Consider the following 19,781-nt stretch of genomic DNA (forward strand, 5'->3'; position numbering starts at 1 on the left):
TATTTAAGCAGGTTAACAAAATAAACCAAAATAAAGTATTATAGACAAAAATGAGTTGACAGTGAATTAACATAAAAAAACAATGGGATATAATAAACGACACTGCAGGGAAGCACTCACAATGTACTGAAAAATGTGAAAGCACTATAAGGATATTAAGTTTTTGGAAGAGCTCAAATTACACATACATTAATTTAATGATATTTTTTTCTAAATATTATAAAGGAACTTATAAGTAAAAGTTGCTGTAACTGTTTAATACAGGCAAATTAGATAAAACAAGTTATAAAACTATTATCTTTGCTCATTAAGCGTATATTATATCAACTGATGAATACGAAATACAAACTTTAGAGTGCTTAGAAAATAGAAAAGTTGTAAGAAAACATAAAGCTACAGCAGTAATTATATCTATCAAACTGAATACGTCAAAAGGATAAAAAAAGAGTTTCCCACATATTTTAAAACTTGTTGTTATTATGCCAAAATTAAAAGGATTGTTTGTTATGGTTTGAATTTCGCGCAAATCTACACGAGGAATATCTGCGCTAGCAGTCTCTAATTTAGCAGTGTAAGACCAGAGAAGAGGCAGTTAGTCATCACCACCCACCCCAATTCTTGGGCTACTCTTTTATCAACAAATAGTGGGTTTTACTATCACATTATAACTTCCTCACAGCTTAAAATGATTCAAACCAGCGACCCTCAGATTATGAGTCGAGTGCCTCAACCACCTGGTCATTCCGGGCCCCAAATTAAAAGAAATAAATAAAAATGACTGAAATAATTACACAGCGATTATTTTATTATTAGTTGTATGAAATAGTTTTGAGAAAATTCTTAAAGAAGTAATGATAACATTTTTAGATTTAAATGCGTTTTTCTGAAATTCTCAATGATGACAAAATAACATGTGCTTTATTTTTCTTCATATCAAAAGCTTTTGATGCGATTTGACAACAGCTTTTATTAAAACACTTATGAAATTTGAATAAGAGGTATTGTTTGAAATTGGTTTAAATTATATATATCAAATAGAAAACGATTAGGTAAAATAAATAATGCTATAAATGATGAAATTAATTTAATCACTGGAGTTTGTGTTTTCTTAAAGCAAAGCCACATCGGGCAAGATGCTGAGCCCACAGGGGAATCAAATCCCAGATTTCAGCGTTGTAAATCCGGAGACATACCGCTGTACTAGCGGAGAGCACCACTAGAGTACGTCAGGGATTAGTATTTAAAGTATTTCCCTGAAAGTAGGTTCGGTGGGGAGATGACAAGTTTGTGACTTGATACGTGACTTGATATTAATCTATAATGGAATATCTGATAACGAGCTCATTAGCAGTTAATATTAATTTAGAATACATAAAAAGGTGGTGTAATGAAAGTTTAGTATACTTAAATGTAAAAAAAAACAAAACGGTCTACATGATATTTTTGCGAAAAATATCTTTTCAAATAATTTCAAAAATAATTTGAATGAGAATAAAACGAGAATTGCTTTTGTAAACATTTATTTGTTTAAAAGAATATGAATAATAATTCAGTTATACAAAAATCAGAAAATGTTAAGAAAAGTAGAGTAATATTAGATCATAGATTAAATTGGAAAAAAAAACGAATGAAAATGATGGATAAAAATTAGAAATATCAGCAGTAAAATTTTACTATATGAAAATATTTATCTAACAATGAAATAAAAATGTTTATTATGCTTGGTTTGATTCAATTATACATTATACTGTCATCTTTTGGAGAGTTAACTATCTAACAAAGTTAAGAGTGATAATATAGCTGCAAAAGAATGTTATAAGATGTATATTATCATTATCATAATATGATCATACTAAATTACATTTGTAAAATTTAGATACAGTACCATTGTGTAAATTATAAAAATTTAAATAGATTCAATTAAGATATTCAAAATTAAGAAAAATAAAATTAATATACGAAACAAGAGTTGAAATACATGGAACTTTAAATTTCATAAAGTAAACAAGGGAATATTTTGTTCAAAAAAACGTTACTTGTCTCAAAAATCAAAATTATATAATGTTATGTCAAACGAAATGAAATTACTGTTCATTACAAAAATATTAAGTGAACATTAAAGAAATGAATATTCAATATAGAAGAACCAGAAAGTTTTATTTAAAGTTTAAGTATAATATAAAAATAAAATAAATCAAAATGTAAATAATCTTGTAAAGAAAATATTAATGATTTATTTATAATTTAATAATACATTTATTTACACTCGAGAAATATTGTGGATTTTTTTCTTCTATTTTTCTATTATAATGAGTGGCATTAAAAACGCAACAAGTAATATCACGAGTTGTTTCATACAGGTTGAGCAATAACGGTGTAAACATGCCTGGGTTATAATCTTAAGTATTATCTAAACACAATTCAGTAGTTCATGACATTGTAATTAGCGTGATCACGTGTCGGTATTTTGTATTTAAATCGGTCAAAACTTACGCATCCCTTGGTGTTGTACATAATGCGAGATTATGGAAAAACTTTGGTACGGATTACACACTGTTCCTTCAGCCTATAAAATGCCGGGTTTTAAAAGTTTAATTTCACCACAAAGAAAGATGCCATGACTGACACAAGAAAGCAGAGATCAGGCGGTCTGGATGCTAATGACAAGAATGACACCAGCCAGGATCGCGGCACACTTTGGGGTGTACCTTCATGCACGACAATGCAGGTCAGTACATGGTAAGGGTGTGTACAAATTGTCTGAATGAAAACAATGAGAATGTTCTGGACTGGCCTTCATATTCGCCTAATATGAATTGAGCATCTCCGGAACATTCTAGGTCAGCGCATCCGTTATCGGGATCCTGCCCCCAGCTCACTCGCTGAACTACGTGCAGCACTTCTAGCTGAGTGGGACAATATCCCCCAGAGGCAAATTGACAATCTGGTAACATCTATACCACCCAGGATTCAGGCTCTTCTGGTGGAGAATGGAGGACATACCAGTTATTAGTGTTCTGGACGTTGAAATCCTGATTAAACTGTTTGTGTGCAGTTTCTAATGAAATTTGAATATTGTGTAGTGCAAAGACATGATGATTTAACCTAGCGTATTAAAAGTGTTTAACTGTATGTATGTTGTTGCGTTTTTAATGTCTCTCAGTATATTTGTTTCTTGTATTTCTTATATTGTGAATTTTGAATTAAAATGAATGTCAAAGTACAGTTCTGATATAATGTTTCACTGCGACTTTATATCAGGTGTGGTTGTCATTGATTAGCACATTCAAGATTATTTCAATATAACATACTTACCAATGTATAATACAGACTTTAATGGTTAATGTGAGGTTATTTTTTTCTTTGAAAGATAAATTTTCGTATATGAGTGAAACTGGAAACCTTGATATTGCCAGTTACTATTTGTGGTGTTGAAAAACAACAATAACAAAAAGGCTATACCAAAAGTAGACACAATACATATTGATTGGTCTAAAATTTATTTAAATTCATATGGTAAAATACATTCGAAACTTTTAAAATTTTGAATCTACCATATAATAAATGGAAATAACTCAACAGAAATAGAAGATCTCAGGCCTAACTGTTTGAGGAATTATGTGACTTGCATTTTATGCTTCTATACAGATGAGTCAAAAGAACTTACCATATGATTATTTTCATTACCCTAGATATGAGTGTTATATAATGGTTGAAAATAGATTAAATTAAAACAAATATTTTGAATTTATTTACTTTTACTTTCGGGCCAGCATGGCCAGGTGGTTAAGGCACTCGACTCGTAATCCGAAGGGCGCGTGTTCGAATCCCCGTCACACCAAACATGCTCGCCCTTTCAGCCTTGGGGGCGTTATAATATGACGTTCAATCCCACTATTCGTTGGTAAAATAGTAGCCCAAGAGTTGGCGGTGGGTGGTGATGACTAGCTGCCTTCCCTCTAGTCTTACACTGCAAAATTAGGGACGGCTAGCGCAAATAGTCCGCATGTAGCTTAACGTGGAATTCAAAAAACAATATTTTACTTTTACAAAATTTTTAAGGATTTCCATCTGCCCAGAAAATTATTGCTTCTATTTTAAAGACATTAGCAAGAGCAAGTATCAGATTTTTTTTTCGCCATGAACACATGCATTTAAAAATTAATGTTCATTGGATTGTTTTTTTAGGGCAAACCCCATTGCCTTACTAACTGTGTCCATCATGTGGAATTGAACCTCGGACTTTAACGTTGTAAGTTTGTAAGCTTACCGCTTTCCTACAGAGGGACGCAAGATTAATGATCTTGTGAAATTCAAGTGGATGGAAACTGTTATGGTAATTGACCAAATGACATTTATTTGTGTTGAGAAAAGAGTCACTGTTTCCGCCTTTCTCAATATAATGAACGGTAACAATAGTCTTCTCTCTCTCTCTCTGTTCCATTGCAACTTTCTTTAAAACCAACGCATTAAAAGAAAATTTTAATAATAGAATATCAGGTTATAGAAACAATATCTAAACTTATCATGGTGGCAAACTGCACACTTACACCGCTAGACATCCTTTTCGATACCCGTGGTGGGCAGAGCACAAATACCCAATCGAGTACGTTTTTGCTTAACTTAAAACAAACAAACGTGGTGGCAAGAGTGATTTGTGATCAACATTGAATGGATTTTGATCTCCACAGCGTCTGCACCTAAAGCCAAGTGGAATAAAGAATCAACCAGAACATCATTTTTTAGCTAATAAAGAAAGTTATACGGTGACACATGGAGTGTGCCTGAGAACAGTCTTTAAACAATACAATCAACCCTGTATAATTTTGTAATTATACATTCTATCTCTAGCTCTGCAACCTAGAATAATTACGTTTATTAATCTGCGAAAGAAAAAAAATCACCATACAGGATTATGCATAATTACAAATATTTGTCTTCTTACGAGTGTATAAAATCGCTATAGTTTCAAAAGACGTTTGTTTCACTGAAGTGTGATTATTATACGCTATAAAGAGTATTTGTGTAGAAAGGCAGCATATTTTACCTGTACAAGAGAGAACAATATACAGTAGAACCCCTCTAAAGCAGCTACCTTCGGGACTGAGACAAATTAGCCTGATTAGAGGGGTTCCACTGCACATAATTAGGAATTATGTAAACAAAAAAAGAGACTGTGATTGAATGACTGCTTTCAAGGGGTGACCGAATCTGAGGGGTGGCCGCTTAGATAGGTTCCACTGTATTACATTCTATACAAGGTGCTATGCTCTGACATATGCTAACAATTAACCAGCTACATTTAAAAAGTAACGTTTGTAATTAAAACGTTCAACGATAACTTAACATTAATTTATTTTGTAATATTAGCTTCAACCGACTAAACTAACAAGATGTCCTTATGTAGTGTTTAATGGAAAATCAGTAGCTAGGTTGGATAATGTTTGTATACTGAAGTTTTTTATACCTGAGAAACGCAGAGATCTTAAAGACAACTTTCTCGCCTGCTGTTTATATGGTTTTTACACAAAATCTAAAAAAAACTAACTAAACATTTTTAGCCAGCATTAAGTATCAAAGCCACTTTCTTTTATTACGTAAAAAACGTGTTACAAGCACAAATAATACACAGTCATCACGAATTTCTTGAAAATTAGGAAAGTTTATTGCATTTAATAAATTAATCTAAGTATTCGAAAGTTAAAGAAGATTGTATCAGAAATTATATTGTGCACGTAGATGCATAGATTACTAACAGTTCTAGCACTTAAAATTTAAGAATGTTGAGTTTGAATAAGTAATAGTTAACTATAATCACCAAGTAGATTTTTTACGGTTGTCGACATTGCACTTAAAATAACTTATAACAAATTATTAAAACTTTCAATTGATGGCGTCAAAACAGTGTAACATAATAGAAGATGAACATATTTTGGCTTTTAAAAATGATCAAGCATTTTTAAATTTTCCTTAGTATCAAACCACATTGTTCGTCATACGAACTAATATGAATACAGGTGCTACACTAACGGTGGAAGATGAATATAGATACATTATAAAAAGTTCATTTTATTCTGTTATGGTAAGAAAATAAATAGGTGTTTCAGTTTTTAAGCTAAATATTGTTCAACTTAATTCATTTAATATTAAATATAGATATATAAATATGTCTATTACAGTTGGTGACTACTGTATCCGTGTTCATTATCATTTACCCCAGTTAATTATTATAGGTTACGTTTATTTTCTTTTTAGCTGTAAAATATATAAAACTTAATATCAACATAAGAGGTTGAAACGCGTTATTAAATATCACTTCTGTCTTGGATTTATTGTACTTTTAAACACACACACAAAAATGCAGGAGCTCTGGTGTTGGATTTTTCAATTAAACTCAGACACCCAGAGTAACGTATACCGTTTGAAGATGAAAAAAAAACACGAAAAACGCGAAATGAATAATACAATAATTGATTATTAAAAATCCCTAAATGTAAATACCATGAATAGTAATTAATCTTTGGTCTCAACGTAGGGATGCTAGGTCTAACACTGAAACATTTTTTTTTTTTTAATTAACAGGAAACATAAAAGCTAAATATACGACACTTTTCTTTTCTTATATACCTTGAATTGATGATTTTTGAAGCTAAAACGTTTTCGGTAAAAGTTCAGGAAGTTGTGAATGCTTTAGAAAATAGTCGTTTTAAAATAGACCACTACTGCCTGTTGCCTTTATGTGTAAGCAATATACAGCAGGTAACATGCACATTATACACAGTTTCCGTTGTTTTGAATTAATCTCTTAAGTCTTTGGATGCAAATGACTTAGTCCGAAGAAGAGGTAGAACACCCTAAATGAAATATATTTTTATTAGAGTTTCCAGTGATCTATCGTTTAGCCCTTTTCAGCATTTTTAATATTGATATTCATTTATGGGAAAAGTTCTGGTGATAAGTAAGGGCTTTAACGAGTTTGAATCAATAGTGTATCATGAAGATCCAGATACAATCTGTTCTCACTATCTTCACTACTAGCATCTTTCTGTCTTGAAAATATTTGGACTAATAGGGCTTCTGAGAGCAGGACCATTGGAAGACGGTGGTCGTGCGGCGTGGGCATAATAGTACGATGTGTCTAATGAAGAAGATAAAAAGTGAAAAACTTTAAAAAATAGAGAGAAAGCTAAATAATATTTTATCTTATTATATCAAGTATGAAATACTAATAGAAAAACAGGCCGTTAACATTTTCGTCACTGAAGAAGAGGCTTAAATACAATAAGCTGTGAAGTTAGAAATATGTATTATATTAATAAACATCAAAATGTTTTGATTACCAATTAATTATATATTTATGAATAATTCTATTTTATATGAAAGTAAACAATTGTTTTTTAGTTATTACTAACATTTTATTTCAAGTTCGAATATCGTTAAGAAAGATCATTTTGAATTTATTAAGGTCCATTTAAATAATATTTATAAAAACAATAACTGAACATACGTTCTTAATATTAAAGATGTTATGAATATTTGTATGTGAAGAGCATACTTATAATTCCGCTTGGTCCGTATCCATAGGCTCCATATGCAGTGGGTGATGGGTATTGGGAGAACTGAGCTGTGTAGCTGTACTCACTTCCGGGAACGCCCGCACCTGAAACTGGACTTCCAGTTACTAGATGGGAGAAAATTGTATCATGTTTATATATATATATACATATATATATACACGTGTGACCTTTTTTTTATATGACACAAATCAGATTTGCAATGTTCAAGTAAATACCATTCATTCAGAGTACAAGGTGTCCAGAATTCACTTAAACAATCTCCATGAGCCTGAGTCACTTTTGTCAGCATAATTTTCAAACATTCAGTATAATAAGCTAATATAGGCACAAAAATAATTTTAATTAACTAAACTTGTAACTGGGAAGGGGATTTTATAACACTTAGGATATCTACATACTCTTTTTATCTTATGGGCTTGAATTAAACATACCTTGAGACAATCTGCATATTTTAACCATTTTTTCACAGTGTGTCCGGAAATTGTATTAATTAATTTCAATAAATACGTAAATAATTTTGTTAGCGAGATGTTAACAACCTCTAGAAGCTATTAAAGACACATATATTTATATAACTAACTAAAATAATGATTTAGTAAGTGCAAGATATTGAGTGTTTGTACCAGAACCACAAATAAATCTCATACTTTTCGTTTATAGTCTATTTTATCTCCATAGGTTAAGTTGTTGTTTCTATGAACTTTTCTTCCAAAATCGTGACTAGAGTCCAACAGGAAAATAAACTAGAATTGGATCTCATCATTAGGAATATTATTAAATTATACAACAGTGATTCTTAAATACTGGTGTCTCTCAGATGTGTAGAAAAGCGTATTAGAAGTTTTTAAATACATATATCTCACAAATTTTAGAGTCTCTTGCCATTATGATGTGTCTTTAACGGATAGATTTTACAACAAGACTGCTATTTATATGATGTTAAAAAAAAGAAAAGAAGGATGATGGCGGTGGACATGGATGGATGAAGCTTTCTCTAGCTGCAAAGTGTGCTTAATAGTGCTTTGCATTTTAACCTACTTAATTCTATTAATAAAAAAGCTAATCTCTTCACCGGTTTTCTTCCTGCGTTACTTTGTCATCAAACAAACAAGAAAATAGTAGTCTTGCCCTTTAATTCTTTGTTTATATGTTTGTTTGAAGTTAAAGCACACCCAAGGTTTCGAAACCCGGTTTTTGGTGTTGTAAGCCCGCAGGCAAACCGCTGTGCCACTCAGGGACGAGTTGTTTTAAAACTAAGAAAGCTGTTTCAAATTTTAAACTTAGATGCCAAGAACTGAAGGGTTTTTAACCAAAAGATTATAATGACTTTTTAATAAGCTAGCTCAAAACCTAAATGTCACAATATATTACTGCTAAGTGTTTATCGTTTTTTTAAATAGGAAACGTTTAATACAATTGAAGAAACATTTTAGAATCACTCTTCAATGTACAGTAATAAAACGAAGTATGTATAATTGGCAAGTCTTTATTTTATATAAACCATAATTTTCAGTTTCGATGGAAAGGATTTCGCAACGAAAGGGTTAGGTTATAAAACTTCTATAAATTACGAATATATTAAATGTATCTTCACAAAATTTAGTAGACTTTAGTAAACATTATAAGGCTTTTGCACACGAAAACCACATTTTTTGATGAAGCATATTTACACTTTAGCAAGCAGTGATGGAAGGGTTAATTTAAATTGTTCATTTTTCACACTTTTTCAATAAACTTGTATAATTCCTCAAAGATTTAAATCTTGTGGCAACAAAAAGCGAAGCAGAAATAAAGTCACGTACTCTCAAATTGGTGAAATCAAGGGTTCGATTTCTCTCGGTGGACTCAGCAGATAGCCCAATGTGGCTTTGCTATAAGAAACACACACACACTCACACAAATCGGTGAATGGATCTAAGTTGCAGCCGATATAGTAGAATTAATTTCCACAAGATATTTGCTTTACGTTGTAACACATTATTCTCTTGCAGTTAGTTGCTTTGCTAAGTGAGCCCAATATCCTCGATGTTTGTCTATTAGTAGACATAACAGTCACATTTAATTTGATGTATATATATATATATATAGAACAATAGAATAAAAAGAATAGAACAATTCCAAGGAATAACATTTCCACCCTTCCCAGTCGCACAGCACAATGTCAGTGGACTCACACCCCCAGAAACTGGGATTCGATACCCGTGGTGGGCAGAGCACCGATAGCTCATTGTGTAGCTTTGTGCTTAATTCTATTGAAATGTTAGTTTTAAACAGATTACAACATAATGATTTTGTCTACTAATTCTTCCTTATCGTATAATAATAATAAGTAAATTAAATCAAACCGTGAATTATTTACACAGTGAAATAAACAACTTATCGTTTGAGGAACATTTATTTTGCTGTAATAAATAATAAACGAAGTGAATTCGAAAATGTGAGAGCCGGCCGATAGTGACGTCACTTGCCTTGGAACTGGCTAAAACTGTTGATCGAATCATACAGATAACTGCGATTAAGAGATGTATTTTGTACCGGTTGCAGGACAGTCAAAGACGGCGAAGTAGGGGTTTCCGCTTTCACAGGAGATGTGTTGTTTTCAATATCATTACCGCCTAGTGGAAGAACATGCGGGGATATGACATCACGACACGTCATCACTACATCACATGCAAACAGAAACAATTCTCGTAATAAGAATTAGGTACGAGAGGGTAATAACATACATGCTATTTAACTGTACATTTTAAACGAACGGATACAAAATTATATTAAGTTATCGTGCAAGATACGTCGAAAACAAATGAATTATATTACTTAAATAATTAAGGCGGAGATAAAATAAGGAACAGAAATGATCGAGCAATTAACGATATAACTCCAAATAAAATAGAAAGAAAGAAAGAGAGAGAGAGAGAGAATATTAATACTGAAGAGTTAAGTAAAATAAAACAAAATGAAAAACAAATTCAAACCTCTGACTAATGTTAGTTTTATAAGCCGAAACAAGAATAAAAAACGCTGACCAATTGAAAGGATTCCTAGGTTACAGGCTATAATGTGGCATATAAAATATATCCTATGTTTTAGAGGTTACTAAAGAAGTGGGACTAACACTACGGTGGGGGTGCACTTTCTATCAATCTTAACCAGTTTGTCAGTCTCACATAAAGAAATAAAATAATAGTAATATAAATTAGGACAGCAAGATGTAAGTGCTCAATAGAGTTGTGGGAAGGTGACTGCTTTCCAAAGGAGAAAAAGAAGAACAACTAAAAATTAAATGAAAAAATACATAACAAATAAAAATACGTAGCTACTTTTTGAGGGTGAGTAAGTTATATAAACTTACCTCCTGAAGTTAGCATTTCAGTTCCCATTATTGCAGCAAGGCACAAATGATATTAGTATGAAGTGTCCCAACTAGTTATTTAAACTAAGTAGTATAACTCCCAACCATCACTCATTAAATCTACTGTAACTTGCAATTTTCTTACTCTAAACAAGCCTCTATATACGGTAAGGCGCTCATCCGTATAAAGTAGTGCCAAGTTGTTTAAAGACGTTATTCATAACTAAAAATAGTTATGAGGAACTTTTAGTAAAATTTCTTTATGTTTATTTAATACATTCTTATATTTCTTACACAATATATTAATGCTTTTATTTTAAGTTTTTTATTCAATCCATTAAAAAATAATTTTTGTATCAATATTTCAACATTAATAATAAAATATTGTAATTTAATACAAATTTTACAAAATATGAATAATTGTAAAGTCATAATATTTATAAGAGAAGATTATACAGTACTAGTAAAAGAGGGTAAACATTGTATTGGAAAAAGCAAAATATTTTCTTTGATCGAAAATATTTATATTGATATTCTTATTAGTTATTTTAATTTCTAAATCTAAATAATGTGCTTCTATATTAGATATTGAAGTATTTTCAATTTTTAATTGTACTGAAAAATAGTGTTAATAGTATATCAGGATTATTTATACTAATTAGAATATCTATGTAACTGTAAGCTCTTACCACCATAACGGGAGATGGAATGCTAACTTTAGGAGTTAAGTTTATTTAATGGTGGTGCCTTATTTTTACTTTTTATGTTTTTTGCATACTTTATATTTTATGTTTTTCATTTTAATTTTTATTTTTCTATTTTTTACTTTGGAAAGTAGTCATCTTCCCACAACTGTATTGAACACTTACATCTCGCTCTCCTAATTTATATTTCTATCATTTTATTTCTTTATGTAAGACTGTCGAACTGGTTAAGATTGATAGACAGTGTGCATCCCTACCCTAATGTAGGCCCTACTTCTTTAGTCACCTCCAAAACATTTTTTACCCCACATTATAAACCTGTATCATAGGGATCCTTTCAATTAATGTAGTGTTTTTTTTTTTATTTCGGCTTGTTTCTGTTTATTACAAACTATATATATAAAACAGTATTCTTAGACGGGTTTGGCGTTAATCAAACCAGCTTCAATGAAGAAGCTTTCGTAAGTAAAACTATTCTAGGTTAAACACACAGAAAAAGGCATTTTACGGAGTATAACAAGAGAGAGTTAAACGGTTAAAGACTAGATGAAGATAAAATTATATCTTCCATAAATTTCGTTTGCAGCAGGAGTATCACCTGATGATATAACACATTCTATTTTTTACAAGAGCGTTAGTAAGGTATACTTAATTAGCTATACTCATTACCTGATTTGCTCTAATAGGAAGGTAATATTAATTTATAGAGAAGTTTAAGATACAAAGAAAAACAGAAAATTCTGAAGTACATAAGGTTTTTAGCACCCGAAAACGAAACGTGAAAAGATCCAAAGTTATTAATAAAGTTAGGATACTGATGCGAAGCATGTTGATTTCAATCAGCCGTATGACATGCTCGTGTTAATTACAGAAATGTATCTGAGAAAAACCTTTAATATTGGATATCCCCAACTTTGCTCTCCAAGTTATTTCTAACGGATTTTAGAATTGATTTTTTTTCTTTATGTGTGATTAAACAATTCGTTGTCTACGGTATTTATTGGTTAGGTGTTTGTTATATAAAGTTCTTTCAGTGGAGAAACAAGTACAAGCGACGAAGAAACCTAACAAAGAAAGGTTTATTGAGTCCCTAGTCCAGTAATATACATGTTCTGTTTAGGACTTTTATTTTTAATATGAATAGCTCACATCACTGCTTTAACACCGTAAATTTCAAATCGTTTAATAAATAAACGTACAGTTACTGTTAAGGACAAGCAACAACTCAATATGTAAGAAGTAAGATTGACTTTACATCTTTGACAACGCTATCATACGTCTCTACCAAATAATTAAAGATAAAGAAAAACTGGAGATACATGAAATGCTCTAAATCAATAATAAAAATGTAAAACTGAAATAAAATTATGGTTAAAGTTTTATATTTTATTTTTATACACCTATTGCTTTTCATAAGGTTTGCACAATGTGATATATATAGAGAGAGTCTTGGCAAAATGTTTGGATATTTTGTAACATTTTTTATATAAGACGTCTAAGTAATTTGTATAATGAGATGGACATTCTATGGACATCATTAACGATTTATCAGAACAGTAAACCTTTTTATCAGATACATGTAGAGAGATATGTAATTCAGAATTTCATTTATCACAATGGCAAAATAATAACATCAAATTATAACAAGTAGCATCTGTAATATTATATCACGTCGTATTATACATTCGATATTTAGTTGGTTCTCCTCCTAACGTAATAATCTTCGCAAGACGATTTTGTATGCTGTCCAATAGGTTATTGCTGTAATTCACCGTGATTTAAGTCCAGTTTTTCACTAGAATGGGCTTCAACTCTCTACAGTAAGTAGTTTAAGGTCGTAGTTAGCAATTTTCTGGCTAAGTTCTGCCTAACAGTTCTAAATGAGATTACAATCTGAATACTCTGCTGGCTATAGTTATCTTGGAATGCCGTCCTGGTCAAAATAATCCTATATAATACGTGTACTGTGGGCATTGGCATTGCCATCCTGGAACACAAACTTTTTGCCAAACCTTGCCCCAGAATATGGGAGATTTATCATCTCCATGTGATGCTTCTAAGAGACGTCATTTATGTTTATCTGGAGGATATAAAGAGTAGTTTTTCCACCATGATGAATAGCTGCCCAATTATGTACTGCACTGCCTCCTGTGTGTTTCCTGGGGGCAATACAGTCTTTCCTCATCTGTACTCCAGGCAAACGACGAATACAAATCTCATCATCAGCTTTAACAATGGGAAACAGGACTCATCTGAAAATATGACAAGTCGCCAGTGTCCTAACTGTGAGTTAGCAAGCTGTCTTGCTCAAGTAACATAGTGACGGTAGTTAATTCTGATCAATATCAGCTTACATATAGTCCTTCTTGCAAAATAACCTTGTTTGGTCAGTCTCGTATGCACTGTTTTCCTGGATATTATTATTAATGATGAAGCACATACAAAGAAGGGCAGAAATGTATAGACCAAAAGAGTGCCCTACATATATATATATGTATAATTTTTGTGTTGAAAAAAACATATGTAATAACTTTTGTGTATTGTATTGCTTGGTTTAATTACTGACTGGTTATTATTACATAATACTTTTCTCAGTTGAGATTCTTTATACTTTTAAAACTAAAGCGATGTCTAATATTACGTGAATTCTTATTTTTTCCTTTTCAAGTCACGACTCATGATACGTAGTTGTAATGCTTTTACCTTACCCTTGTTTGTAGTTTCAAAATATCAGAAAAACTTCAACACTCAAATTCCTTAACTTGATCATTACACATATTTGTGAATAAAAGCTGCAAAAGACAAGACAACATCTTATAAGCTTATCGAGTCAGTCAATGATTTCTGTAACCACTTTACGTTTACGATTTCTTTATTTGCATCTTATACTCAATAATTTACACTCAAAGGAGTATCTCTTCATCCTTGTACGTTCAATTTGTTGGTTCTTCTAATACTGTTTCTGGTTTTATTTTTTACGTTCATAAAAATAAGAATCACACGAGATTAGGAAACATGTTAATCCCAAAACAGGATTTAGAGTCTGTGTGGTATAAGAGACAGACCTATACATATTATTACACTTCATAAGACAAACACACACTGAAACGACAGTACTTTGGAAGCAGTAAGAGAGATGACAAACAACAAAATACGTGTAGCACGTTTTATGTGTGAAACAAGTACCACGAAACCTTTTTATGCTATTAACGTGATCAGTTTTATATACGTGTTTTGTCAGTTAACCGAAGATAAAGACATCAACACTCACGTAAAAATCTATTTTCACAAATCAAATTCAAAGAAACGTTTAGTAAAGACAACAAAGAACTATTTATCATATACCTACATAAGTGTTTAGGTATATGATAACTTTTTTTTTTCTCTCTCTGGTTTTAAGTGATTTTACTTTCTATTCTAGCAAAACAAACTTTGTTGGTATCATATTAATGAAGCCAATATCTTATCAGAGAGTGTAAATATTTTTAGTATGCAAAAGGGTACAAATAGTAATTTCACTCGTTCACCATTATATTTACCGAAACGTAATGACATTAAAACCTCCTGGTTGTAAAATATCGATAGCATGCAGAGATAGTAGACCGTCACATATATACACATATATTTAAAAACATATAGAAATTTAGATTAAATATGTAAAACTAAAGATATCTCAAAGTAATGGAATATTAAAATAAATTAGTTTAGACTTAAAAATACTCATTCATAATGTTACTTAGATTTTACTTGCTTCTTTCTAATTGTTTGTATATTACTCTCAAACCAGAGATTCTTGTATACTTTAACCTAAATATTGTATACAAAATTATTGTAAAAAGTCTCGAATTAATTTAAATGAAAATACCTTTGTCTGTCAACCTTACATTGAATAGTAAACAATTTTATAAATTTGTTTATTGTTTTTAGAGACATTAACACTTATTTTTAACTTAGTGCTACCTGTCTATTAAGTACTAAAACAGGTGTATTTTCTTATTACTACTTGTTTGAAACAACGTTTCTTAAAAATAGTGTAGCATATTTTGTTTTAGATAATATATTAATAACTTATACACATTTTGTATGGAGATTGAACGAAAACGACCCTTAGCTAAAGAGGAAACATACCAGGAGGCGGGGAATAAATAGATGCTGATTGTGCTTGAGAGCTGACGGCATTGATCGTACCATCGAAGACGACAGCTAGAGTATCATGCTTTAAGTGTTCTGTATCAGCCGAAGAAACAACGGCGGAAAAAGCGTGTTCAGGAGCTGCGGCGATTTCTTGAAGCGTATACGGCGGTTCGTTAGACACGAACGCTGGGAGATCTCCGACCACAGGTTTTAACTCAACTTGTTTTCCCCATTTAGGCCATATCTGACAAAACAGATTATTAGTGTCGTGTACTGGGTTTCTACAGATTTCTACAGAATAATGTACACAAAAGTATTAAAGGCAATATATTTGTTTATTATTTTTAAAGATAGTAACACCTTGTGTTGCTATATATATATTTGCCTAAAACAATTTAGGTAATGCACTGGAATCCGATAAATAATGTAAGTTTCAACATTTTAAAGTAAAATCAACTTTTATAAACCTTCTTCTACAACAAAGTATCTGAGATTATGTATAATAATATGTGTTTATATCAGTCTTATAAACTACAAGTGTGTATTGACTACATTAACGTAAGCCCAACATGACCAGGTGGTTAGGGCAGCTGTACTCCCAAACTGATGGTAGCGGGTTCAAACCTCTGTCACATCAAACCTGCTCCCCTTTCAATTCTGAGAGTGTTATAAGGTTACAGTCAATCCCACTATTCGTTGGTAAAGGAGTAGTCCAAGAATTGGCGGTGGGTGGTGATGACCAGCTGCCTTCCCTCTAGTCTTACACTGTTAAATTACGGATGGCTAGCGTTGGTAGCCCTTTAGTTTTGTAGCTTTTCGCGAAATTCAAAACAAACAAATACATTTACGTATTTTCAATCCATTTCTTCGATCAAACATATATCTTTTTTTTTAGAATCTATTATACCAAAACGAAAGGTTAGAACTTCTCGAAGGTCCTTCAATTCCAGGGAAATTGTATTAATAATTTAAAAACAGAAAAGATGTTTATGGCATTCGTCATTTTGTTATATAAATTTGTATTTTGATTGTTTTATATATTAGCGTTTAAAAAATCAGGTCCTGTTTGGTTAAAATATTGTCTTAGCGCAAAGCTACCACCACAGAGAAATAAAAGTTGTAATTCCACAAACAAGGTTCAGTTTGTTTATTATGAATTTCACGCAAAGCTACACGAGGGCTATCTGTGCTAGCCGTCCCTAATTTAGCAGTGCAAGGCTAGAGGGAAGCCAGCTAATCATCACCATCCACTGTCAACTATTGAGCTACTCTTTTACCAACGAATAGTGGGATTGACCGTCACTTTTTAACTCCCCACAGTTGATAGGGCGAGCATGTTTGGTGTGACGGGGATTCAAATCCGGGACCGTTATATTACGAATCGAGTGCCTTAACCACCTGGTCATAACCAGTCTCAAGTTAAAGGAAGAAAGATTAACTTCAAAAACGATAACCTTGAGTTTAAAAGGATGTTAACCAAACTGCCTGAGTAATAAATAATATTCCTATTCATACACACTCGTCTCGCTCATATACTTTGTAAAGCAGACAGTACTGCAAAACAGTATTGTTTGGTAGACAGAAATGACTCCATGGATTTATGTGGACTATATGACATAGAAATCCTCTTACGTCCCAGCACGAGCAAAATGAAGGGACACTACAGGAGACCTTTTCAAACCTCTTTAATGTCACTTGCTGTGGGCTAGAACGGAAGATGGGAACCTGCGTTATTCTTCGTTGAGCGGATGTGAGATGATAAGTTCCGCACTGCAAGTAGCCACTTCCGAAATGAGCAAGGCATAAAAATACACACAGGCTATTTTTATATATACACACATACACAACAAACTCAAGTTCAGTTAAAAAGATAAAACTAAATACATTGCGGCATAACAAAGACCTAGCAAAAGCAAGTTCTATTTCACTTTCCAAGGATAACTCTTTTTTTCTCTGGGACTCTTATATCGGAAAATAGAATTTCTTTATATTACGAGTGTGTCAAACTATGATAGTTCCCTTAGAAACAGAGTTGAAAAAAATAATAAAAAAACACCTAGAGTGTGTAAACCATATTTGTATGAATTAGTTAATTATAAATGAATTATATAATATAAATATTACTGCTTCCCTTTGTTATAAGTAAGTATTCAAGTTTTTTTATCCTAAAGAATAAACGACCTTATAACATCAAATGCTATTTTTCTTGAATACTCAAACGGTTCACTTTCCAGCTTCTTCAGGAACGCTCACTAAAACATAAACTGTGACTAATAGTTCATAATTACAGAAATTAAATAACGGTGTTATACAATTGTACAATAACTGGTCATTTTGTCCATACGGAGTTATGTCGTTTAGTTTCGTGATGAACAGTAGTTCTGTTTTGCAATATCGAAATATCATTATAAAGACTCGCGACCTGTGAACTTTACATTTATCATATCGGCAAAGTATTTGGTTTTACCACGTTTCACACACAGCAATATATACATTGTTACCAGAAGTTCAAAATTGGATTTTTTTTTCATCTCACTCTCCTTGTGTATCACAGAAAGTTCGCTATGGAATCTATTTTAACACATTTGTTACCCAAGTCTTTGTACTTACACAGAGATATTTACGTCCTTTCGAAGGCTCTACATTTGAAAGTATAAAATATTTTAAGTAAGATTAATACATCGTAATATATTACACCTAAGTGTGTTAACATACTAAAAAGTAGATTATCAATTTTTTTTACGAAAACAGTTACGTAGCAAATAAAAAAGTTCTAATGAATACCCGAGAAACAAAATATTTATTAATAATTAAAAAAAACACAAAAAGTCTAAAATATGAATCCTATACTCCGATGATAATGTTATAATATGACATAATGATACCATTTATACTGGGATCAAAATATTATTTTCATATGAGGAATTCAGTACAGCATACGACCACGTATCTAAACATTACCATTAGTAAAATAAAATCTGGAATATTTTGTTTGTTTTAAACTCCAATTCTTTGTGAACCTTTTTAGCTAAAAAGTAACAGAAACCTTCGTATGTTGATTAATTAACAAGAAGAGATAATTAATATTAAATCGTTCGTTCTTAAAATTTCGTATTCATTCATAAACGTGAAATACTCACGTTCGTATATAACTGGTCACCGTTGTACTGTGTGCGTTGTTCCTTCGTTTCCTCTTCCTGAACGGCCTGTTCATTGATGTCTCGGCTATCGGCTAGAGATGAATACAAAAATATATTTAAACGAAGGCTGTATTATCAAGGGAAGTTTATTTGCTTGTGTTAGAATGATTGAACCACTTGTATTAACGGACACAGCAGGCTTTAAGACCTACCAGTAACGTTCTGAGAAACGTGATGATTGTGAGGAAGCAAAGACCATTAACCAAGGCCCGGGGATCGTGGTGCTTTGAAATAATTTAAATTTTCTCCAACCACAGGTACTTCGTTTAGTTCTAAAATGACATACATACTAATTCTACTCACTTTCAATAAACTAACCATTAAATTAATTTAAAATGATTTTTAGGTTCTATGTAATTATCAACTTACATAGATTTTATATATAAACTACATATGAATAATTATTACTTAATTTCATCTCGTTTAACAGAATTCTTACGCACAGTATTTAAGAGTAATATTTTGTCAAGTTTCTAAACACTGAACAACTCTTGTTCGCTTGGTTTATGTTTAATTTTACTGAAAACTTGAGTCTGTATACCTCTAATAATCTTTGAGTTACAATTATAGATTGACAATGGCTATTTTTTTTAAAGTTTCACCGTTTTTTTTCTCTCATGTTGAATTATTATTTATTTCAAGTTAAAATGCACGAGATTCTTCAAGTTGAACTCTCTGTTAGACAAAACTCACTATCTTGAGACTACGAAACTTAGGAGAATATAGTAGTTAACGTAATATATTCATATATTCAATTTATGAAACTTCTTTATCCATATAAGTTTGTACTTGTACACCTTAGCCTATTAAAATA

General features: G+C 31.6%; 1 protein-coding gene and 1 long non-coding RNA gene across 6 annotated transcripts in view; one reads left to right on the top strand and one right to left on the bottom strand.

Annotated features, from left to right (window-relative positions):
• LOC143252774 (uncharacterized) overlaps positions 1-7,702 on the top strand; it is a 28,280-nt gene extending 20,578 nt beyond the window's left edge. Inside the window, exon 3 of the long non-coding RNA XR_013029137.1 lies at positions 7,585-7,702. This is a non-coding gene — a long non-coding RNA (uncharacterized LOC143252774). The remainder of the gene's footprint in view (positions 1-7,584) is intronic.
• The window catches only part of LOC143252773 (uncharacterized), a 122,811-nt gene continuing 106,561 nt past the window's right edge, over positions 3,532-19,781 (bottom strand). For 3 of the 5 annotated variants that reach the window (XM_076505444.1, XM_076505448.1, XM_076505447.1), the window contains 5 exons: positions 18,908-18,999; positions 15,762-16,011; positions 10,046-10,237; positions 7,556-7,681; positions 3,532-7,138 (listed from right to left, as the gene is read on the bottom strand). In XM_076505444.1, the coding sequence (XP_076361559.1) occupies positions 7,035-7,138; positions 7,556-7,681; positions 10,046-10,237; positions 15,762-16,011; positions 18,908-18,999 (764 nt within the window). In that variant the 3' untranslated portion in view covers positions 3,532-7,034. The remainder of the gene's footprint in view (positions 7,139-7,555; positions 7,682-10,045; positions 10,238-15,761; positions 16,012-18,907; positions 19,000-19,781) is intronic. The other 2 variants (XM_076505445.1, XM_076505449.1) reach the window with 2 other exon arrangements.

The sequence above is a fragment of the Tachypleus tridentatus genome, chromosome 6, assembly GCF_004210375.1.
Source record: "Tachypleus tridentatus isolate NWPU-2018 chromosome 6, ASM421037v1, whole genome shotgun sequence".
In the NCBI taxonomy this organism is placed as follows: Eukaryota; Metazoa; Arthropoda; class Merostomata; order Xiphosura; family Limulidae; genus Tachypleus; species Tachypleus tridentatus.